The sequence below is a fragment of the Rhamphochromis sp. 'chilingali' genome (genome assembly GCF_963969265.1).
Source record: "Rhamphochromis sp. 'chilingali' genome assembly, chromosome: 13".
NCBI lineage: Eukaryota > Metazoa > Chordata > Actinopteri > Cichliformes > Cichlidae > Rhamphochromis > Rhamphochromis sp. 'chilingali'.
Window position 1 is genome coordinate 9,606,105 of NC_137940.1, and position 21,114 is coordinate 9,627,218.

General features: G+C 41.9%; 1 protein-coding gene across 1 annotated transcript; it reads right to left on the reverse strand.

The window, feature by feature from the left end:
• Positions 1-28: 28 nt before the first annotated feature.
• Positions 29-17,193, reverse strand: elp1 (elongator acetyltransferase complex subunit 1). Its single transcript, XM_080900410.1, has 36 exons — positions 17,083-17,193; positions 15,847-16,033; positions 15,445-15,597; positions 15,221-15,302; positions 14,915-14,995; positions 14,726-14,811; positions 14,454-14,644; positions 14,246-14,369; positions 14,056-14,149; positions 13,658-13,888; positions 13,405-13,575; positions 13,004-13,082; positions 12,760-12,915; positions 12,554-12,660; positions 12,272-12,375; positions 12,118-12,171; positions 11,924-12,029; positions 7,538-7,662; positions 7,231-7,304; positions 6,610-6,688; positions 6,269-6,348; positions 5,493-5,630; positions 5,240-5,325; positions 5,002-5,150; positions 4,482-4,605; positions 4,277-4,374; positions 2,686-2,887; positions 2,512-2,573; positions 2,319-2,381; positions 2,162-2,222; positions 1,946-2,059; positions 1,765-1,864; positions 1,537-1,664; positions 1,120-1,271; positions 296-374; positions 29-167 (listed from the first exon to the last, which is right to left on the reverse strand). The coding sequence occupies exons 2-36, from the start codon at positions 15,994-15,996 to the stop codon at positions 100-102; spliced, it is 3,951 nt and encodes a 1,316-aa protein (XP_080756536.1). The 5' UTR covers positions 15,997-16,033; positions 17,083-17,193; the 3' UTR covers positions 29-99.
• Between the last annotated feature and the right edge of the window lie 3,921 nt (positions 17,194-21,114).

Genomic DNA, 21,114 nt, shown 5'->3' on the forward strand with positions numbered 1-21,114 from the left:
AGAATGAACACATTTTATAAGAGAAGTCAATAATTGAGTCCTTCTTTATTACATGATTAGTATTTGACCTTACAGTTAAAAATTAAAAACAAAACTAATTCACTTCAGAACACTGAGCTTCCACTTGACACCGTTTCTCATCTTTGGAGCGGTCGGGACCTCGGCGTCTACGGAGGGGAAAAGATGGGAAACAATAAGAGAAAATTTTAAATGGTGGCATTTAATATTTATCTGACTAAAAAGGTGAAACTAAGGAGAAGAGAAGTGACTGGCTAAAGAAACAAATTGTGCTGACCTTGCTGTGAAGCTGCTGGTCTCTGCTGCTGTTGGAAAGAAGCCATGATGCTGTTTGCCGTGGAGTTTGGCCCAGTGAGCTGCAGAGCAGGAAAAGTTTAAGATTTATTTTTGGCCTTTGTCATTTTTATGACAGGTCAGTGGAGTGGGCAGGAAAGGAGGGAATGACGTTAAGGAAAAGGCCCACACTCATGCCGGTAGGACATGTCCACAATACCTTGCCTAGGTGACATCACAGTCAGATGCCAAACCAACTCATCTGGCTCCTTCGATGTGGAGGAGTAACGACTCGACTCTGTGTCCCTCCCAAATGATTTAAACCCTCACTCTAAAGGAGAGGCCAGCTCATAGCAATAAGTCAGATATGTCATACTTCTGAAGAACCTCCTGAAGAAACTACCACAGATTCCTCCGAGAAACATGTTTGAATTCTTTCTCAGTGACTGCAAAACACATGTCGACTGGTTGGGCAACTCCTACACACCCCAAATATCCTCAGGAGGATAAAGAGCTGGTCCAGCGGTCCACAATCAGGAAGAAAACCTGAATCTGATGTTCGACTAATGGAGAGACCTCTCCAGTACCCTGCCATACATCTTCCCAGGAAGGCTGAATAGTGCAAACCCCCCAAATAGTGTACCCTTATCCCAGGCAGGGTGACCAGCTCCCTTTATTTGTTCTCTTTCATAAAAGGTCCTTTTAGTGTATTTAGGATTCATGTAAGTTCATGTAAATTCATGTAAGATAGATCTTTAGATCCATACTAATGCACAAAGCCAAATGTGCAGAAAGACTGTTAAAGACAATGATAAGAACTATATTTACCGGGGCTTGGCTGGTCTGCAGGCCTTCAGGCCACACCTCAGGAACTGCTGCCTCCATCATCTGCAGAGCTTCATCGTAGGTCAGCTGCAGCTTTTCTGCCTGTTTGTCAAACTGGAACAGCACCAACACCTTCAGCAGGTTGTGGACTTCCTCTGTCAGGGGGAATTAACAAATAAGGTTTCACCTAGATGGATGTAACATCACTGAAGGGTACAGTGACTTATACAAGTCTTGAATTCTGTATTAAAACTTTTCTACTTACTATGTTTAAATTGCACACCAAGTCAGACCAGGAATTAATCTTTTGATGTCGAGTTCAAACAAGAGGAATGATTATAAAGAAAAACCTTGTGAAGGGGAGCAGCACTAAATGTGGACCAACAACTGTTTGCTGATGTTTTTGTTCCATAGTCGTACCTCTCATTTTGTCCACAGTAGTGATGATCTCAGCCAGGGCGAACATCAGTGCTCTGTCCTCCATTGGGCTTCCTTCCTTCAAGCTGAGCTTCTTTCTCTCTGCTTTCCGCCGGTTCTTCGATGATCTCCTGCGAGCACGTTGACAAACATTCCATCAGTAACAAAGCTGAAGTATTTTCCAGCTGGGCTACGCTTGACAAACTCTTAAGGTGGAAGCGGCTGGCTTACGAGGAGATGCGGGAGTTACTGTGAGAGTATTTGGAATTGGTCATCACACTGCTGGCTTCAGAGTAAAGCTCAGCGTCAGCACAGTCTGGACCGTCTTCGTCTGGTGAGGCGGACAAAAGGTCGGGTCACAACACGTTCACGTTAGATAACACAAAAACCGCTAATTCAGTCCGATTCTCACCGAGCATGTCCAGTCTGGCTTTCTCTTTCTGCTCTCGAACCACAGCCAGGCGGGTCTTGTGTCGGGTGAAAGTCCCAACCTGAGCCTCCAGGAAGGAGGTTTGGGTGTTTACAGCTGATGGAAAACATCAACATGCTAAGACTATGCCCTCTTTGTATGGCTGCCCTCTTTCTTAGTAGCATGGTTCAATAAAATAAGAGACTGAACTTCTCTTACCTTCTAATATGGCGGGTTTCAGGTTGGTTTCAGTGATGTCCTGTCTGTTGTGCATGTAAATCTGAGGCAGGCAGAGGAAATATTTGTGTTCTATTGTGTAAAAAGAAAGGTGAAGGCAAAGTGAAAAGGCCCAAGAGATGGCGGTTTATTTACTGACCAATCGGAGCGCCTCCTCCCAGGATGCCCCAGTGATTAGAGCTAAGATGGCTTCCTCACAGTCCTGTGGGAATAAAGGAAAATCAGGCATTCAGACCTTGGCTAGCAACTGCAGGCAGGAAGTGCTACACTGCTGGATGATCTTTAGCTGTATCAGAATTTCTCAGGTTGGTCATGGCTGCAGAAGAGCTTACTTTAGCATACTGGTCCAACAGCAGAGCAGCTTCTGAGTAGCGCCTCTGTTCATTCAGCTTCTCTACAAAGGAACAAAGCAGAAACATTCACTGGAAATATAATCCAGCAGCGATGTGGCTTCTTGACTTTCCACTTAATCTCCAGGTCACATGACCACCTGTTCTTATGATTACCTGCCAGGTCTCTGGCCAGCAGAGCTAACTGGTCGGGTGGTAGCGGTATCTGCTGCGCCACGCAGATGGCGTTCCTCCAGCTGGAGCTGGTGGCAAAAGCTTGCAGGGCCCGTGCTGGCTCTCCACATCGCCAAAGGAGCAGGCCGGCCTGCTCCGCCTGCTGCTGCTCCACCAGGTGCTCGGCGTAGGCACAGCTCAGTGTCTTGAGGTCAAAGAGCAAAGTGTCAAAATTAACTAGCATATAAACACAAGACCGGGTGAACAGGTGAGCGCTTTCTACGGGTGAATTTATGTGTGTGACCTTATTCACAGCGTAAAGTGCCACAGTGAGATTTGAAATGAGGTTTGATTATCGAAGAATGTAAAATAAATTCTCTATTTATATTTGTGTTAATTTCATCCATTAGACTTTGCTCGGTGCCTTTTTATTCTTAAAAATGTTTTTAAGACATTTGTAGTCTGATTTCTCTTCTTTAAATTACCTCTAATAATAAAATAAAAACTTTTTAAAATTGTTCTCCTTTTCTTTAAATTAAGAAAAAACTTTTATATTTAATGTCTTAAGATCTGTCCAGCTTTCATCCAAAAGGCTTCGGTGTCTTTAACTCAAACTGAACCTCACGTAACCCAAGACGTGGCTCACTGCAGTCACAGAGGCCACGGTGTGATGCGAGTGTGGGCCAAATCGCCTGGTAAAGCATCTCAAGTCTGTGTTATACTTAAACACCATCAGCTGGTGTTGAAGACCACCACCTCTGTTTGATGATGGTCAATCACAGTGGATCTACATGGCCTCTTTTGCTTAAACCACGTGTCGTGTCTACTCAGTCCAAAATGTAAACATCTCCACTTAAAGGAAAGAGGAGAGTACAGCTGAGTCCTGGGCCTCATGTTGTGCCGTGGCTGTTCAGTCTCTTCTATGTAAAAGGTCCAAACGCTCCTCCCTGCACTGCACAGCATACAAGGAGACAACCCTGCAAGGGGTTAAATACCTGAGAGTCAGTGTTTACAGCTGTATGAGGTGAAATGTTTCAAATGTTTCACTCCATCCAGATCTGTGGATGACTGAGAACACAACACTGACAAATTTCACATTTAACAAATTATCTTTTATAAAACTTGAGTCTGGGAAAAACAAGCACAATCTCAACAAAATGCCTCAGTTTTCCCACATCCATCCAGTCATTACAAAGAAATTCCACTAGTAAATCAAAGAGCCCCATCAGCACGGCTCTTTTGGGTTTAACCACCTGACTTTGGTGTGGCATGGCAGACAATGTGGGATGTCTTTGTCAGACAAAAGGCTGTAAAACTGACAAAGAATCAGACCTCTGGCCTGGAAATAATAAACAGCTCAGAAAGCCTCTTTCATCGTGATTTAGCCTTGATGATTTTTATGCCATTTTATTTTCCATTTTTTCTGCAAAACTATCCTCGGGGCCAGATTAAACCCTTCTGTGGGTGTATGTTTGTCATTCCTGGTATTAGTGATTTGAAAAACTATGATCAGTGTCATGAATGCATGTGTCATGTTGCAGTGTTTGGGTTCAGCTCGACACGGACCTGAAACAGTCCTGAGCTGTGTGCGTACCTTGTAGTGAGCGCTGTCTGCTGAGTACAGTCTCAGAGCTTCACTGTAGAGCTTCTGTTCCTTCACGAGCTGCAGAGCTTCAGGAAAATGTTCCTCTCCTGTACAAAAACACTCATCATGTAACTTAAAAAGATTCTGGCAGAGTTTCCAAAAACAGCAACTCTCAGTAAGATAAGACCAAGCTGACAGGCACAAGCGGACTGACCACACTTGCTGAGATGGTGCAGGGCCTTTCTGTAGCGCTTCAGGTGTTTGTCGATGGTGTAGCGCTGGTAGTTTGGCTCCAGGCTCTTCAGCATGTTCAAGAAAGGCAGGTACTCTTTGGGGTCCTGCAGGGATTGAGGAGATAGCAACATGAATCAGCTGTATCCTTACTCTATACACAATGTGAAAGATTAACCTTTCTGTTGCTGCACAAAAAATAAAGATCTCAAAACTTTGGACATGGAAAAGTCTTTAATTCACACCAAATTTACTGATACTCTTTCCCCTGATTACACCACAGGCTCTCAGAGCATTAAAGTCTCCTGTTTAATGTTTGAAAAAAAAAAAATCAAATGGTCTATCATTATTAGAAATAATGTAAAACGTATTTTAAATAACACATCCTGATGATCCACTAACTTATTTACTGATCTCACTATCAACGATTCTGTATAAAGTATATAGTATATCATGGCACTGAGGTAAAGTCTGGTGGTTCCTCTTCCCCTGCAGTCTCCTACCTTCTGGGATTTCTCCGCCACCATGAGTACGAGGTCAAAGTCGTATGTTCCCAGCGAGTAGTCATAAAGGTCGTTGACATTGACGAGGAAGAGGAGGTACTTTAACGCCTCCTCAGCACTCACAGCACCAGGAGCTTTAGGAGGGTTCTCTAAATAGGAATGCACACACAGAGCACTGAGTGAAGGATCAGAGCAAGTACAGACAGAAAGGTCATCGATGGGTCTAAGGTGTGCTCACCTCGAAGCTCGTGGACCTTCTGCAGAGCAATTTCCAGCTCAGGAACAGTCTTCTTCACATATGCAGTAAGGATGGACAGACAGAACCTGAAAGGAGAATTGTTTTATGTCCCACTGCTCCCATCAAATGATCCAATTACTGAACATTTCTAATCCTTCCTAGTTTTACTTTCAGCTATTTTAAGATCGCAAATAGTACAGTTTGTTACATTAATATGTTTACTATCATTTAAGAAAAAAAAGATTTCACTGACTTGTTTGGATCCATTGAATCCATGACACTCCGTAAAGCATCACACACCACGTCCACTTTCTTCTGCTTCGAGGCAGGCTGAGGCTGGACCGGGCTGCTTTCAGAACGGGGGTACATACTACCGGTCGTATCCTCCTCTCTGAGTAAAAAACGGAAGAAATTTTTTTTTTGTTTAAATAAAAATAAAAAACAAACTGCAACCTTCAGGGATTAAAGATCGAAACAAATGCACAAATAATAAGAAACTGCAGTTCCTAAAATGTCCACTTGAGGCTCCAGCAGTGAGTCAGTCCCCGTAGACGCCCATGTTAAAATCTCTTTACAGCAGAAATAAACATGTTTACAGCCTGATACAAAACTGTTTTGATCCAGGCATCCATCTTTTCACGTATGGCCAATTTACAGTCACCAGTTAAACCAATATGCAAGTCTATGGGCTGTGGGAGGGAACTGGAGTGCCCGGAGAAAACCCACAAACAAAGGATCTAACAAATAATATGACTCAATGGGAACGAACATCCAATATTTTCAGCTTTATTAAATTCTAGTATTTTAATTAATCAGTTAGTACTAATTAGCAGGCATCTGTTTCTATGCACTGCACCAATACTAAACATTCTTTTCCAATAGGATAACTTGTGGCTGAAATGTTGATGCCAAGTCTTTAAAATGCAGTAAAAACAGCAGTTTTTAAAAACAGCAGGTGATGTCACACCATACAGTCATTTTTCTTTTAAGGTGAGAATGTATTCCTTTGACCTCTTTGAAAAGTCTTACTTTAGTTCAGTGAGGAAGAGGTTGATGTGGTTGATGGAGCTGAGCTGTTTGATGAAGGTCTCTATGTTCTCCAGGAAAGCCTTTGAAGAAAAATAACATTGTTTTTACTCATTCACAGCCTTGTTATAGCTTAGAAACATCCACCCATCCATCCGTCTTTCAGTGTCTATGCACAGAAACCTCCTGCAGCTTCTCTGGCTTTGCAATATATTCACATCACTTTTGGTGACTAATAGTAGATATTACTATATACTTTAGCTTCATTTTAAATAAACTGCCTGCCCTGAACATTAAAGGAAAATAAAAAGTTATAAAACTACACATAAAGACGCAGAACAAACCTTTGGGTTGTGATCATAAATGAAGTTCAGGTTGATCCTCAGCTTCCTCATGCATTCAAAGGCGTCTCTGAATTTCAAACTGGTTATAAAAAAACAAGTTGAATGTTTTCAGTCTTAACACATTATTTATAAGATTTAATTAATTAATTTAAAGGGTTTAAAAAAAAGGTAATGGAACAGATCATCACAGCCTGGGAGCAGAAGGTTGTTGCTGAGATTTCGGCTACAGTATTTAGAGGTGTGATGTCTGGTTCTCAAACTTTTTGGAAGTGTAGAAAGGGAGACATTTTTAAAAGCTCTTCTTCAGAAATGTCAGGTGCACATATGTTTACAGTCATTTGTACTCTCAGATCCCGCATGAACTGTGTACTAAAACTTTCTAAATTCTTCCAACTGTTTCATAGCAACAAACAGAAATAACTTTGAATTTTAGCCATAAACAGAATATATTTTAAAGATAAACTCCATGAATAAAAAGGATCAAAAATTTTAAAAAGAAGGCCATCACCTACGCAAACACGTCTCATTTTTATGATTTAGTGTAAAATGTTTAGTCTTGGCTCTGGATATCAGAACCTTAATGTTCTCTGAAAGAACATAACAAGACGATCTCAAACGCACCTATCCAGCCACTTCCTGAGCTGAGCCAGCACCAGCGCTCTGTGATGTATGGTCTCCAAATTCCCACGAGGCATCTGGATGGACACAATTTAAATCAAAATCCCCACACGTTTGAAGGCATTTTTGAGAGTCAAAATATGGTTTTAGTGGCAGGGTTACAATTAGATTATGGTTAGGTTTAGGGTAAGAGTAAGGGTTAGGCATTCATTTTTGATGGTTAGGGTTAGGGTAAGGGGCTAGGGAAACCATTATGTCAATGAAGGTCCTCACTAAGATAGCTGAACGGGCTTGTGTGTGTGTGTGTGACCTGCAGAATCACTCTGGTGTCTTGTGGCACCACAGTGACGATCCTGGATCCTCTCTCCACTCGTCTAAGTGTCTCATCATTCTGATCATTCTGACCGCCATCGGAGGCTAGAGCCGCCTGCAACCCTGTGGGGTCAAAGTTCACTCAGCTCACCATCACTATTACACACAAAGAAAGAAGACCTTGCTCAGTAAATGAAAAACATTTATGTCCAAGCTACAGTGAGCTGTAAATGACCAAGCTACTCACTTCTTCTTTATGGAAGAGCCCAGAAACCCATTTGAGTGTATTGGTGATTCATTCTTACAGTCAATAGCCAGAGCTCATGGCTGTAGGTGAACATTTATGTGTGATCCATGTAGAAACATGGATCACACATAACATGGATCATAGATCAAACAGATGGAGTAAATTTCTAGCTCAGCTCCCTCTTCACAACAACAGACCAGTATAGCATCTGTACTACAGACTGATCGCCCACTGCTTTTCCCTCAGTTAAGAAAATAAGACCTCAAAGATACTTAAACTCCTCCACCTGTGGAAACAAATCATACTTGACCCACAGTGGGCTCTTTCCCAACTAAAAACCATGACGATTACGATGCACAGTTAGCAGGGATTTATGCTTCAGCGGGAAATCTACGCTGTAACCTGACGTGCACCTCTTGAGAAATATTACTACACTCTGGGTCAGCGCAGCCCACAACTACAGTGATGAGCCTGTTCAGTGCAATTCATCCTGATCCTGCACATTTCCCGCTACTTTTTCACTGCAGTTTTTGAATTTTTCAATAAGAGATTAACGATCATCACAACAGAATAAGAAAAGAAAATTATAGCATCAATATAAAGACTCACAATATGTCAGCAGATTCCTGCTAAAAAGATCAGAATTGATGTGAGGGAATGTACAAAGAAGGGGAAAAACCTGAGGGACAAATATGTCTGCCTTAAAAAAGAAAAACTGCACAAAGCAAATGGAGTGGACCCAGGAAGGGAAAAAACAAAATTAAAGGAAAAAAACAAACAAACAGCATTTTATTTGTTTTTAATTGGCTGGTACTGTATATAAAACACTAGAAAAAGACCACATGATAATTAGGCCTTAGCTTCCCTGGGACAAGGTTGCGACTGGAGCCTAAAGGGCAAGTGTCTGGAGTCTAATACCCAAAAGGTTTCTGAGCGCATAGAAGTGTTCAGTCCCCTCACTTCCAACCGTCCCCCAGCCTCAGTAAACATTTACTGACAGGTTTATGAGCTCAAAGCACTATTTTCAAGTTCATTTAGTAAATATGGTCCTTGTTACATAAACCATGGTATGATCACACAGCCAGTGTGCAATGTTAAAACACCAAGATGATGACACTGAAAACACTCAGAGGCTTCTATCCACCTGGGCCCTATTTCAGGAAGCCGGTTTAGTGCAATCTCTGAGTAAGTATACCCTGAGTTAACGAAAACTCTGGGTTTTCGGTTTCACAAAGCGAGTTTAGATTAATTCTGAGTGAGTTACTATGACGACACACTCCGTGAAGCTAACCTGCCCCCTAGCAGGTTTACTTCAACTAACCCTGACCTTCTCCGCCTCTTTGTCAGAAACCTGACTGTAGGAAGTGTCAGACATGGCGTGTCCCTTCCTTGAAGAGCCAGTAGATGTTGAAGCCCAAATTCTCCGCAGAGCTCTCCGCCGGGAGAGAGTGATTAGAGCGCGTTTGGACATTTTATCATTTCCTGATGATTTCCTGTGTGAACGTTACCGTTTTTCAGCACAATCTATAATTTATTTGAATAACATCCTCAGGCCTAATATTGCTCATGTGACACATCGCGGACATCCTCTCAGTTCTGTACATATTATTTGTATTGCACTTCGGTTTTTTGCAAACGGGAGCTTTCTGTATAATATTGGTGACGCTGAGCACGTTTCCAAGGCTACCGTCTGTCGGGCAGTCAGGAATGTTACAGTTGCACTGAAACGTCTCCTGTACTCGTCTGTGGTGTTCCCCGGTCATAGACCCACAAGATTTATCAAAGAGGGATGCCACAAAATTGCAGGTATCAGGATGAACAAAACTTAATTCATGATGTGGTGATATTTGAACTACTACTTAAATTTTACATTTATTTTCAGGGTTCCCAGGCGTGATTGGCTGTATAGATGGCACTCACATTCCAATCATTGCTCCTTCAGTAAATGAAGGAGACTATGTGAACAGGAAGTCTTTCCACAGCATTAATGTACAGGTACATAGCTCCCTGTAGCATTTCAAACTAACAAATTATTTCACTATAGTAATGGATGCTAATTTGTGTTCTCTGCACTGTGAAGATCATATGTGATGCTGCCAACATTATCACAAATGTGGAAGCCAACTGCTCAGCCTCTGTGAGTGGTGGTGGTGGAGGACCTCCACCTGTTTTTCGGGCCTCCGCTTTTTTTTTCTGTTGGCTATAACGGGCCACATTTGAGCATACAGAGTAAGCAAATATGTACTTGTAATGTGCTCAGATAATTTCAATAAGTGCTTACAGAGGGGAAATTAATGTAGCCTCTAACTGCAATTGATTTACATGGGACAAACAGACCAAGCACTATGGCTCATAATACAATTACACCTTACCTGTTTGGACTATATTTTTATATTTCATTTTTACTTGCTGCCAGGAACGTTTGGGGCCTGTTGGGTTGCACCTGCGCTCACATCACATCACAAAATAAAATGTATAAAATATAAAATAAAATAAAATATAATAAAATAACGTGTTAAATGGGTGGAAATCCCTAGATCAATGTTTAAATTAACACTCACGCATTGACTCTGTCGGCTATGTTTTGCCATGCATGCTCCCTTTCTTTTGCAGCTGTGGCTGTGTTACTTTTTTTCCGCAAAACTTGCATGTTATCGGCATATGCTGCCATCAGAATTTCAGCCTCAAGTGCTGTAAAATACATTGACCGCGCCTTCTTTCCCTCCGTCTCCATGGTGACTCGCTTAATCTGTGCTCCACTAATCAGGGCTTTATGTATCCTCGTGCGCGCGTTTAACTTGGGGTTAAAGCAACTCCGCGTTGATTGAACTAATTGTTATCGGCCTTTCTGAAACCGAATATTCTGAGTTGGACAGGTCGGGGTTACTCAACCCTGAGTATCGTTTTTCACTCTGAGTTTTCTAAACCGGCTTCCTGAAATAGGGCCCAGGTCATGAACCATCATGATTGTTACTTTCACACCTGGGCCCGTATCCCTAAAGAATCTTTGTGCAAAAAGTGGCTCCTAGCGGCCAAATTCTAAGAAAATTCTCAGAGTCATGACGTTTTCTTAGAATTTCTCCTAAAAGTGACACGACAATCCCAGTTAATATAAAAGCTATTCCTCAAGATTCCTAGCGCTTAAAAGGGCTCCTAAGGCGAGATCTGCTAAGAGCAGGGAAGAGGACTTTTAGTGGCTTAGGAGTTCCCCTAAGCAGCTGCACAAAATGGCCAACAGAAGAGGCAGGAGAGATGTCCTGCAAACACTGGATGACAGGGAATTATTGAGATGCTACAGATTGGATCGTGCAGGAATCATGTTTGTGGTGGATCTCCTTAGAGATGCAATTACTTCACCAACTCGACGCCACAACGCTATTACACCGGAGACGAAAGTAATCACAACCCTGAGGTATTTGGCAACCGGGAAAATGCAACAATGCAGCAGTGATGACTTGGGTCTTCAATCACAGACATTGCTAAAAGCTGAGCCGTGTTACCCTCGTTAAGACCACACTGGACTTGTAACGTTGTGATTTCTACTTCATTAAGGACAGCCTCTTGAGATAGGCCATCTTGTTTTCAACGGGGTCCATATGGGAGTGAAAGTACAAAATATGCCAGCTAGGATATTAATATGAGCAAATAAGACACGAATCATTATTTGAACAGGGTGTAATGAGTTTAAGTTTTCACATATTTTAGATTCTAATGGCTATAACCCCTACAGCTTACTATTCATTTTCCAGATATTTTCTTGAATGTGAAATATTATTTACAATTACAGTCAGCATAAGATTAGAGTATATAATATGTTTATTGATTTGAGGGTACATCCTTTGCTCATTATCACCAAAAGCTCATTTCCATCAAACTTGTAGGATCAACCAATCACGGCTTTTGAAAATGATGACTCATACCTAGCAACGGGGTCAACCACACCTCCTCACTAAGATAGGATTTTCCATCCATTCCTTGCTCAGAGTTCACTGAAAATGTTCTGGAATCACTTCTAAGCTAAAACTCCTGGCAAGGAATTTTTAGGTTAAGTTAGGAGCTCTCTGAGAGGATTCTCAGAATCTTTAGGGATACGGGCCCTGGTCTCTAAGGCCTATTAAGAGGAGGAAAAACTCCCACCTTTCACTGTGAGCGTGCTCAGCTGGAGGCAGCGGCAGGTGTGTGAGTGCGTGGTGACGAGGAGGAAGTCGTTGCAAATCGCAAAGGAAGAAACACTAGAGGCGAGCTGAAAGTAAGCAGAGACAAATGCACATATTTCTAATAAGCTCTGCTGCTTCTTCACTGCCAATGAAACAAGAAAGAAAAATGCAGACCTCTGAGTCTCCAGCATATAGGTGAGATCTCTCCGTCAAGCCGAGCAGATATTCCTGAGGATGAAAAGCAAAAGCATACATGAGCATCAGGCTTGCAGACTAGAACTTAGAGACAATTACTCATGTAATTAATTACATGCTGGTGAGTTTCTACCTCTCCGCCGATGCTGCAGAGGGCCATCTGGACACAGGGAACAGGAAAGTTGATGCTGCAGCCGCTGGAGTCTTGCCAGTCCTCCACTGATGGCTCTTGACAATCTACACAGAAATATACAGAAATAAAACATTTATTCCTGTAAACTGATACAGCTTCCTTACATGTACAACAAGCTTCAAAGGAAAGTATCAACATGTCAGAAAAATGAAAAAAGGAAAATTAACCCCCCAACCCATGGATCAGTTGCTAAAACGCATGAATAAAGGTACGTTTGCTGACCCCAGATCAGTTTCCTGATCCGTCCATCCTCCAGCTGCAGGGCCACAGTTCCTGTCTGAGAGGAATGAACCACACTGACCACAACACCGTCCACTTCCACCTCAGACCTGAGGCAGAAAATCACTATTAGAAAGATTAATTGTTAATGACATCTGTGACACGCTACAAGCTTTACGGGGCTGCAGGAGGTTTCTTAGTTTGCAGACCTGACAGTGAGGGTATCACCACCATCCTGACTGGGGCGGAGCATCAGCAGGGTGGAGGAGGTTGGCAGCAGACCAGGACTGACACCCAAAAACAGCTCATCCTGCAGCCACAGCAGCTGCCGCAGAGCCAGAGGAACATCCTGAAGAACTGCCGGTCTACAGGAGGGAGAAAAATCTGGGGAAACTCTAGAAACAGCCTAATCAGGTGAAGAAAATGAGAATGTGTGTCTGAAGACTGTGTTACCTGAAGGACTTCTGCAGGATGAGAGGATGAGACACAACCCTGAACCCATCTGCCAATTTGTTTGATTTTTCTCCTGAATCTGGAATCATGCAGGAAGATAAAGTCATGTTTATGAGACAAAAAAAATTTAAGACACAGTCACATAGGTCTTCTTCTAGCCACAAAACTTTAAGTATTATGATTTTTTCTTTTAAGTAGGTTGTATTTTCACTTAAATTTAGAAGTTTCATTTTTATTTCAGAAGTAAACGCTCTCTGGTTTTAACATCCGGTAAACATCGCTTTTATGCATTTGATGAATAGATTTTAAAAGGTGTTACATTCTAAAACTACATGAATCCTTAAACTTCAACTTTTTTTCTGAAGGAAAATTAACAGATTAATTTGTTTTTATTAAGCCACCTTGGGTGTAGATTGAAATCTGTCCATCTGCGGTGAATGCTGCCAGTTGATTGGTTCCCTCAGGCTGGCACAGAAAGGTCACCTGGTTAACCGGTGATTTTAACTGGAGCTCGAAGGAACACATGGGAGGAGGAACCACACACTGCCGGAAGGTCGTCACCAAGATTTTTTCTGAGGGGATTTTGGTAAATCTTAACACCATACTGGAATAAATCTACAACTGAGCACCCTCTCATCTTTCATTGACCCTTACCTCCATCAATCACAGCCACGCTGGCGTTGTCAGTGGCGTCCAGTCCGGTGCTCCGTTCTGTTGTCCAGCCCCAGTCGTAGGTGATACTGGTCCAGCTCCGGGTCACCACATGGAGCCGTAGGGGGCGCTCCGGGTCCCAGCAGACACAAACTGGCACCTTCTGAGGGTCTGGTCCAAACTCCAGGCTCTGCTTCAGATACCAGTGGTAGTTTGCCACTGTCCACAGCTGGACTGCAGAGCGAAGACACTTTTTTTGTTTCCTGATTTTCTGACTGACTACAACATGCAACACTCTCCACATTAACGGTATTTTTCCTGTTCCTGCTTCTTAACAAAAATGAGTTTGCAGCTGGTGGCATCTGTGGCAGACAGTTCACTAAATCTGATGGTGAACTTACTGTAAGCGTTGGCCTGTCTGTCCTCTCCAGCACTCATGTCCTCCAACCAGACGACTAAAACAGCGGAGTCACTGTTCCACAGGAGCTCCTTCACCTAAAAACACAAACACAGTGCAATGATCTGATTAAACTCTCCACTGGATCAGAAGCTGCAGTGTTCGTGCAGAAAGAGTGATTTCGATGAGCATGCCTTGGCTTGGGCTTTACTGAGCGGCAAAGCGAAGTCTCCATGCAGCAGCCCATTCTTCTCCATGAACACCACGCTGTGCTTGTTGGGATGGCGCTGAGTGCTTGCTATCAGGCTGCCTGAAGGTCTGAAGCAGACAACAATAAGTGTGCTTCAGATTTATAAAAGTTCTCCAGAGAGAGAAAGGGGGAAAACTAATGAACTAACTTACTTCCAGCAGAGCGCCTGCTCCAGGCCGTTGATGGGCTCGCTGGTGGCTTGCAGGACACCCTCCCTGTTCCAGACTCTGACCTTCCTGGCTCCAGTTTGGGGACAGATGGCACTGACGGCAAAAAGTTGCCCGTCCCCTCGCCACGTCACCCGCGGCCTGTGGTCGTCCCATGATACAGCAGGTTGCACCTCCTGCAGGCACATGATCAAATCATCAACTTGACTTTACAGTTTCTTTTTATAAACTCAAATATTTGAGTAATTAAAAGGGACCTGGATCTTCCTCTGTGCTGCCTGTTTGCCCTCTGAGCCATGAAACTGAGTCTCCTTCTTCCCCCAGCCCACGGTGATGAACTTCCCTGCAAAACAAACTTATGTGGGTGAGCACATCACCGTCTGGTGAACCTGAGTAGCTCCTGATACTCAGCTGGGAGACCACTAATTTTTTTAGAGTCACCGTACCTTCACCAAAATCGTCCTGGTGGATTCCAACCTCTGTGATCGGCTCAAAGTCTTTAGTCATCATGATGATCGTTTCCTGGCCTGTGAACACAAAACACTAGTGACTCAACCACAACACCTATAACTGTGTGTGATCAATAATTACCTAAGCTATGATGTGTCACAAAATTTAAAAAAAAAAAAACTCCAAATATTGAACATTCCATCACAGATGAACTTTTCTTCATCTGTGATGGTTTCTAATCTAAGAAATATTGCTCAATATGGAAATCATCAGCATTTCTGATGATTATATAACATACTGACCAGTAGTGAGAATCACAAGCTCTTCATCAGGACTCCAGCTCATCGAGGTGAGGCCCCTATCAACACTGCCGACGCACTCCAGCTGTGGATCAGAGCACACTTACTGAGGACCCCGATTGTCCAAACTTCTTTCCCCCTGATCATAACCAGAGCTTGAACCTAACTTCAGATTTTTTTGGGGGACACAAGTTTTAAAAATCTGTCTGACTTTGAGCATTACTAACCTGGCAGGTGTTGAGGTTAAAGAGGACGACATCACCACCTGCTGTGGCCAAACATGCAGACTCCAGTTCAGCCAGGTCCTGAAGTCCGACCACAACCCCGCTGCCGTCCTCTGGAAGGAAACCGTCTGCTGTCAAAGAGGCTTCACTGATAACCTGCCGAAGAAAAACGGGGAAGAGCTGAAAGCTTATAAGAAAGACGCCCTGTTCAAGTCCCAAACAGAACAGGTATGAAGAAATTCCAGGTGCACCTTGAGGCAAACATATGTTACACTTAAATATTCAAATTTGGACACTTGAAACACATCCGTCTCCTCACTGAATCACGCTAAACTACACCCTGTTGAGTATTAACAGCACTTCATAGTATTTCCAGTGTGTTAGTGTTACATCATCGCTTCTCACCTGGCCTGTCCGGGGGTCGTACTCTGTGATGCAGTACTGAGAGGCGATAAGCAGCGAGCCGGTGTCCGCCCGCACAGAGAAACACTGGGGCGAGCCTGGACCCTGCAGCTCCGAGCTCCGAAGGCTCTTCAGAAGTTTCAGATTCCTCATTTCACCTCAGGACCTGCCTCCAAGTGCCAAAGGAGACCTGACACAGTATATTTGGTACAAATTAGGCAAAAAATAAATGTTTGGTTGAAAGAGTTTTTACCTAAATTACCACAGATTAAAACCACAAGATCTGTGTTTCAGTTTTAAAGCTCAACACTTAATAATATTGGAGGGAAATATAGAATAACTATGCTGAATGTGGAGAAAATGACGTTTGCATTTGTTTTGTTTTACTGGAAAAGTCTCATATCCATTCAACCTCATCTTTTAAACCAGCGTTATTAATTTGAAAGTCTAAAGTGTACAACAAAGAAAGAAATGGATGTTATCAGCTGAAAATTTCATCTAAAGAAGTCACATACTTAGTTTGTTTTTCCCTTTAGTTATATTCTCCATACACATTTTTTAGTTTGCTCTCAAATGAGATGGTACACTCAAAAAAACTAACAATAGAATCAGAAAATATCACATATGAAAAAAATAATGCAGGAACAATTCTACATTTCATAGAAAATAAAAAGTTATTTTTAGTTTTGCCTTATGATGGGAAACAAATCTTAAAAGTGCCCAAACAAATTATAAAATAAAATAATAAAAATAATGTATCCTCATCAATACTGGGTTATTTACGAACGACTGCAACTGTATTTATCAAGGCTATTTTAACTGTTTACATTTCTCCAGATTCATAAACATTAAATATATAAATACACATTCTTGTTTCACATGAGTTTAATTACTATTCAAAGGCGTGAAAATAACTTCGAGCCTCCTTACAGGAAATTTATGTATGTAAGGAATCGTATTAAGCTGTTAGCAAGGTTTCTGAGTCAGGACTGAACGTTTTTTACACATAAACAGTAAAATAAATAAATAAAAGTGATGATGGCAAAAGTTTTTTAAAGACATTTAACATTTTAAACAGCTGGTTTGTTGTCCAGTACTTGCTCAGTGTGAGAGGGATGAAGACGCCGAGGCTACAGGGTGTCCGAAAATGGAACAAGACGTGCTAGCTTGCTTTAAGCTAAAGAAACTTTAATACGCGACGAGAACAAAATAAAACGATAACAAAAATAATAAACCCACCGTGAAAAAACAAGCCGAGGTAAGGAAAATCTCTCCAGTCTCCAACATCAACAACATGCATGTGGCGGTGTCAGACTCACAACCTTTAACCTCTGACGCAGAAACATGAATTGGTGGCTATGTCGCCCCCTAGCGGCGCGGAGGGAATCTAAACGGCTACTGAATATGGAGACGTTAAAACGATATTGATCTTTTATCACATATTTATTACAATCGTGTGTGTTTTTCTGTGTTTTATGGGAAAAATATTTTGCACTCAAATGGAAATTTCAGGGTTTTATCTAGAAATTTCAACTTCCTAGTATTCACTTGTGATTAAAAAATTAATAAATAATTAAAAATTCAGAATTTTGCGTTTTTACAATTAAAATCTGAGATAATACATCAAAGTTTTGCCTTGTGTATGCCAGAAATACTGTTTTGTTTTTATTTGAATTACATTTTATAACTTCTAGTAAGTATAAATGGACACTAGAAGTCTAGTGTATCTTCCTCTTGCTGTTGTAGCTCCTGTTAAACCTTCGGCTGTTGTTTGGTCTGGTAATAACCAACCTTCTTCCACAGATCAGAATCTGTTTGTGACCCACATGTTTCAAGGGATCATGCCCACAAAAAGTGAGATATTCTACTTCTCATGTGTAGACAATTTAAATTTAAACCCATGCAACATCCAGAAGCTGTCACCTCTGCAAGACCAACAGTGCTGCAGATGGGCATAATACTAGAGGCATTACAGAAGCGGATAAGTCCACTACTACATGAGTAGGTTAAAAATCTGGTGGAAGTCAGTTTTATAAACTGCATCGACTGTGGTGCGTCTGACTGTAGTTTGCTTGGACCACGCCCGCCACTGAAAGAGATCACCCACACTCACAATGACAGGTACCCCACCTGAAGAACAGGAGGGATCATGACACCGAGTTGTTATTGAGAGTGTAACTATAAATGAAAGCAAACCTGCACCTTTGCCCCTACTGCCCTGACAGGATCTCTACAGGTTTCTGAAACAGCTCCACGATCTAATACTGCCAAAACATCAAGGCCAAGCATCACCCTCTGGGGCAGAGAAATGAAGTCACCACTAAAGAGGCTGGCTCCAAAAGCGAATCACTTCCCACAGACTCCCATGCTAAAATGGCTCCTCATTAACTGTAACTGTAGGCACTTCAGAAAGAAGTCTGGAAGAAATCTTTGTTGTGATGCTTCACTGAGGAGCAGAAGGAGAAGTTGGTGGAAAAAATCTGTGTCAGAGTGAATAATCTGTAAAGTTACATAATGCAAACCAGAGCAGCAACTTCCTGCTTCCTGCTGTTTTTAAATCTGGAAAATTTGAGGACGCATTTGTTGGAACAACTTAAGCCCACCCTGGAGGTCCAGTTCCAGTCCAGTTCACCTCCTCCAAACTGCTCCTATCAGCCTGCTCACATCTCCTCGTGCAGGTTTAAATTTTCTGCTGTGATGCTTTCCTGCTGATAATCTGCTTGTGTGGGGAAATGAAGAGCAGCTGTCACACAGACATGGACACGTTATGTCTTTGTGCAGAGGGAGTTTAAATGTGGAGTGGTTTCCACTTTCAGATATTCAGATATAAAATCACATCGAACTAAAATAAATCAGTATTTAACCCCAGAAAACAGAAAGTCTTTTTTTTTTTCTTTTTTAAAGGGCGATCTGAAGCCAGGAACAGACATGTCAGAGACATTTAAGTTCATGGACCAGTAAGAGAAAAAACTGTGACTTCAAACAAAGCCTGGAGAAGAGATCACTGAAGAAACTGTCCGAAATCCTGACCACCCTCTGCACCACAGGCAGCACCAACAGAGTGATTCTGCACATGACAGATACAGGAAATCATTTCACATCCACTAATTCTGTATAATACTGCACATCTGTCCAGCAGAGAATCATCTATTCTTTAATTTTATTGACACATGCATAAATAAAACACCAGACACTTTATTAGGTACACTTTATCAGTGCCAGGTGGAATCCTCTTTTGCCTTCAGACCTAAACTTGACTTTTTACATGTAAAAGTTGACACGACAGCATCACACAGTTGCTGCAGATTTGTAGGCTGCTCGTCCAAAGGTGCTCTGTTGGACAGAGATCTGGTGATTGTGGAGGAAGTTTGAGTACAGTGAACTCGTCGTCATGTTCAACACACCAGTCTAAGATAATCTGAGCTTTGTGACATGGTGCGTCATCCTGCTGGAAGCAGCTGTCAGACAATGGCTACACTGTGGTTCTAAACAGCTGGATGAGGAGTGGTGTTTAAACAATCCTCAGTTGGTAAAGTCTAAAGGACAACATCCCCCACATCATCACACAACCAGCTCTAGCCTGAACCGCTGATCCATGATTTCATGTTGTCCGCATCAAATCCTGAACGTTCCAGCAGAAACTGAGCCTCATTGGCCTGTTTCCTGTTCCTAGCCATCAGGAATTGCACTCGCTGTGATCTTCTGCTGCTGTCCATGTGCGTCGAGATATTGTGTATTCAGAGATGCTCTTCTGCATACCTTGGTTGGAATGAATTGTTATTTACTTATTAGTGGTTACTGTTGCCTTGCTTGAATCAGCCCGTCCTCTGACCTCTGGCATCAATAAGACACTTCTTCTCAGAAAACTGCTTCTCACTGTATATTTTCTCTTTTTCAGATTCTCTGTAAACCTTATAGATAGTTGCTCTGGAAAATTATTTTAGCAGTTTCTGAAATACTCAGATCAGCCAGTCTTTCAAAAACAACCATGCCACATTAAATATCACTTAAATCACATTTTGTCCACATTCTGATGTTTGGTTTGAACATTAACTGTTTATCCTGACCATGTACATGCCTAAAGGCATTGGATACTGCCAAGTGGTTGGCTGAGTGGCTGATTAGATATTTACGTTAGTAAACACTTCAACAGCTGTACCTAATAAAGTAGTCAGTGAATGTGTATGTTTTTTGTTCTTTTTAGATGAGAGGAAAAGGGCAAAGTGAATAACTTCATGTCAGCAGATCTTCTGTGGCCACCATAATCTCGAATCTTTACTGGATACTGATGTTTCTATGTATGATTTAGTAAATATAAGGGAGATGGAAAAGGTGATGGGGTGTCCATTCCTATTCATTTACTTCAGCACACGAGATGAAAATTAAATTAAATTAAAGTTCCTAGCAGCCTTTTTGGCTTTTAGTGCGTGTTTCAAACACAGATTTTTTTTCTTTGTTAAAACCACCCCTGACTGTGTGAGATATTCGTCGGTGTCATCACCATCACGATGAACACAGATGGAAAAACTTCAGCCCTGCCTCAGTTCACAGAGAACACGTGGGCCGACTGTATGAGTTTCAGGAGCTGATGTGAGGAGAAAAATCATGTCATCTGTATGAAGTAATGTCAGAAGACAAATCTGAGCTGCAGCTGTTTAATGCCCGAGAGAGATGGAGGGCAATGAGATCATATGCAAATCTCATATCATCATCTTCATTTTAAATAATCCCTTTTTTTGTGAACCTTAGTGACCTGAACCATCAAACCATGCAGTGGAAACACTCAAAATTACTTCAGGGTCTGAAAGGGAAAAAAGGAAACACACGTGAAGCAAAAACGTGAAACTGATTTCATCCTCACATATTTTATTTGGGATTTCAGAATTTATTCGACCATATTTTCAGTTTTTACAAATCTGTGGAGCCCCTGAGATCTCATAAGGTGACTTTTTTTTTAATCTTACTGGAACAGTAAAACATCTCATGCATTATAAAACCACTAAGTAGTTGCGTGCAGCCCCCAGAGCTCAGCGGGTCAAGTTTTAGTTTTACCTGAAGGCCATACAATGAAATTCATAGACAGGCAGTGTGTTACAGCAAATTATGTCCATGTGAAAGAATTATAAATTGTGGCAAGCGTAGCAAAAACACCGTTATCTATACAAGATAACAACTCTTTCACAAGAAAAGACCATGCAAACCAATTATTATATCATAACAAGTCATTAACTTTGTTCATATTATTAACTCATTTGCGCGAGACAGTGACTG

Excerpts from the sequence above, each read along its gene's own strand:
- elp1 (XM_080900410.1), bottom strand. The coding sequence starts at position 15,996 with ATGAGGAATCTGAAACTTCTGAAGAGCCTTCGGAGCTCGGAGCTGCAG. Across the intron at positions 14,645-14,725 it reads CAGCACAGAGGAAGATCCAG|GAGGTGCAACCTGCTGTATC; the intron begins GTCCCTTTTAAT and ends ATGTGCCTGCAG. Across the intron at positions 5,631-6,268 it reads CTCTTCCTCACTGAACTAAA|AGAGGAGGATACGACCGGTA; the intron begins GTAAGACTTTTC and ends TTTTTTACTCAG.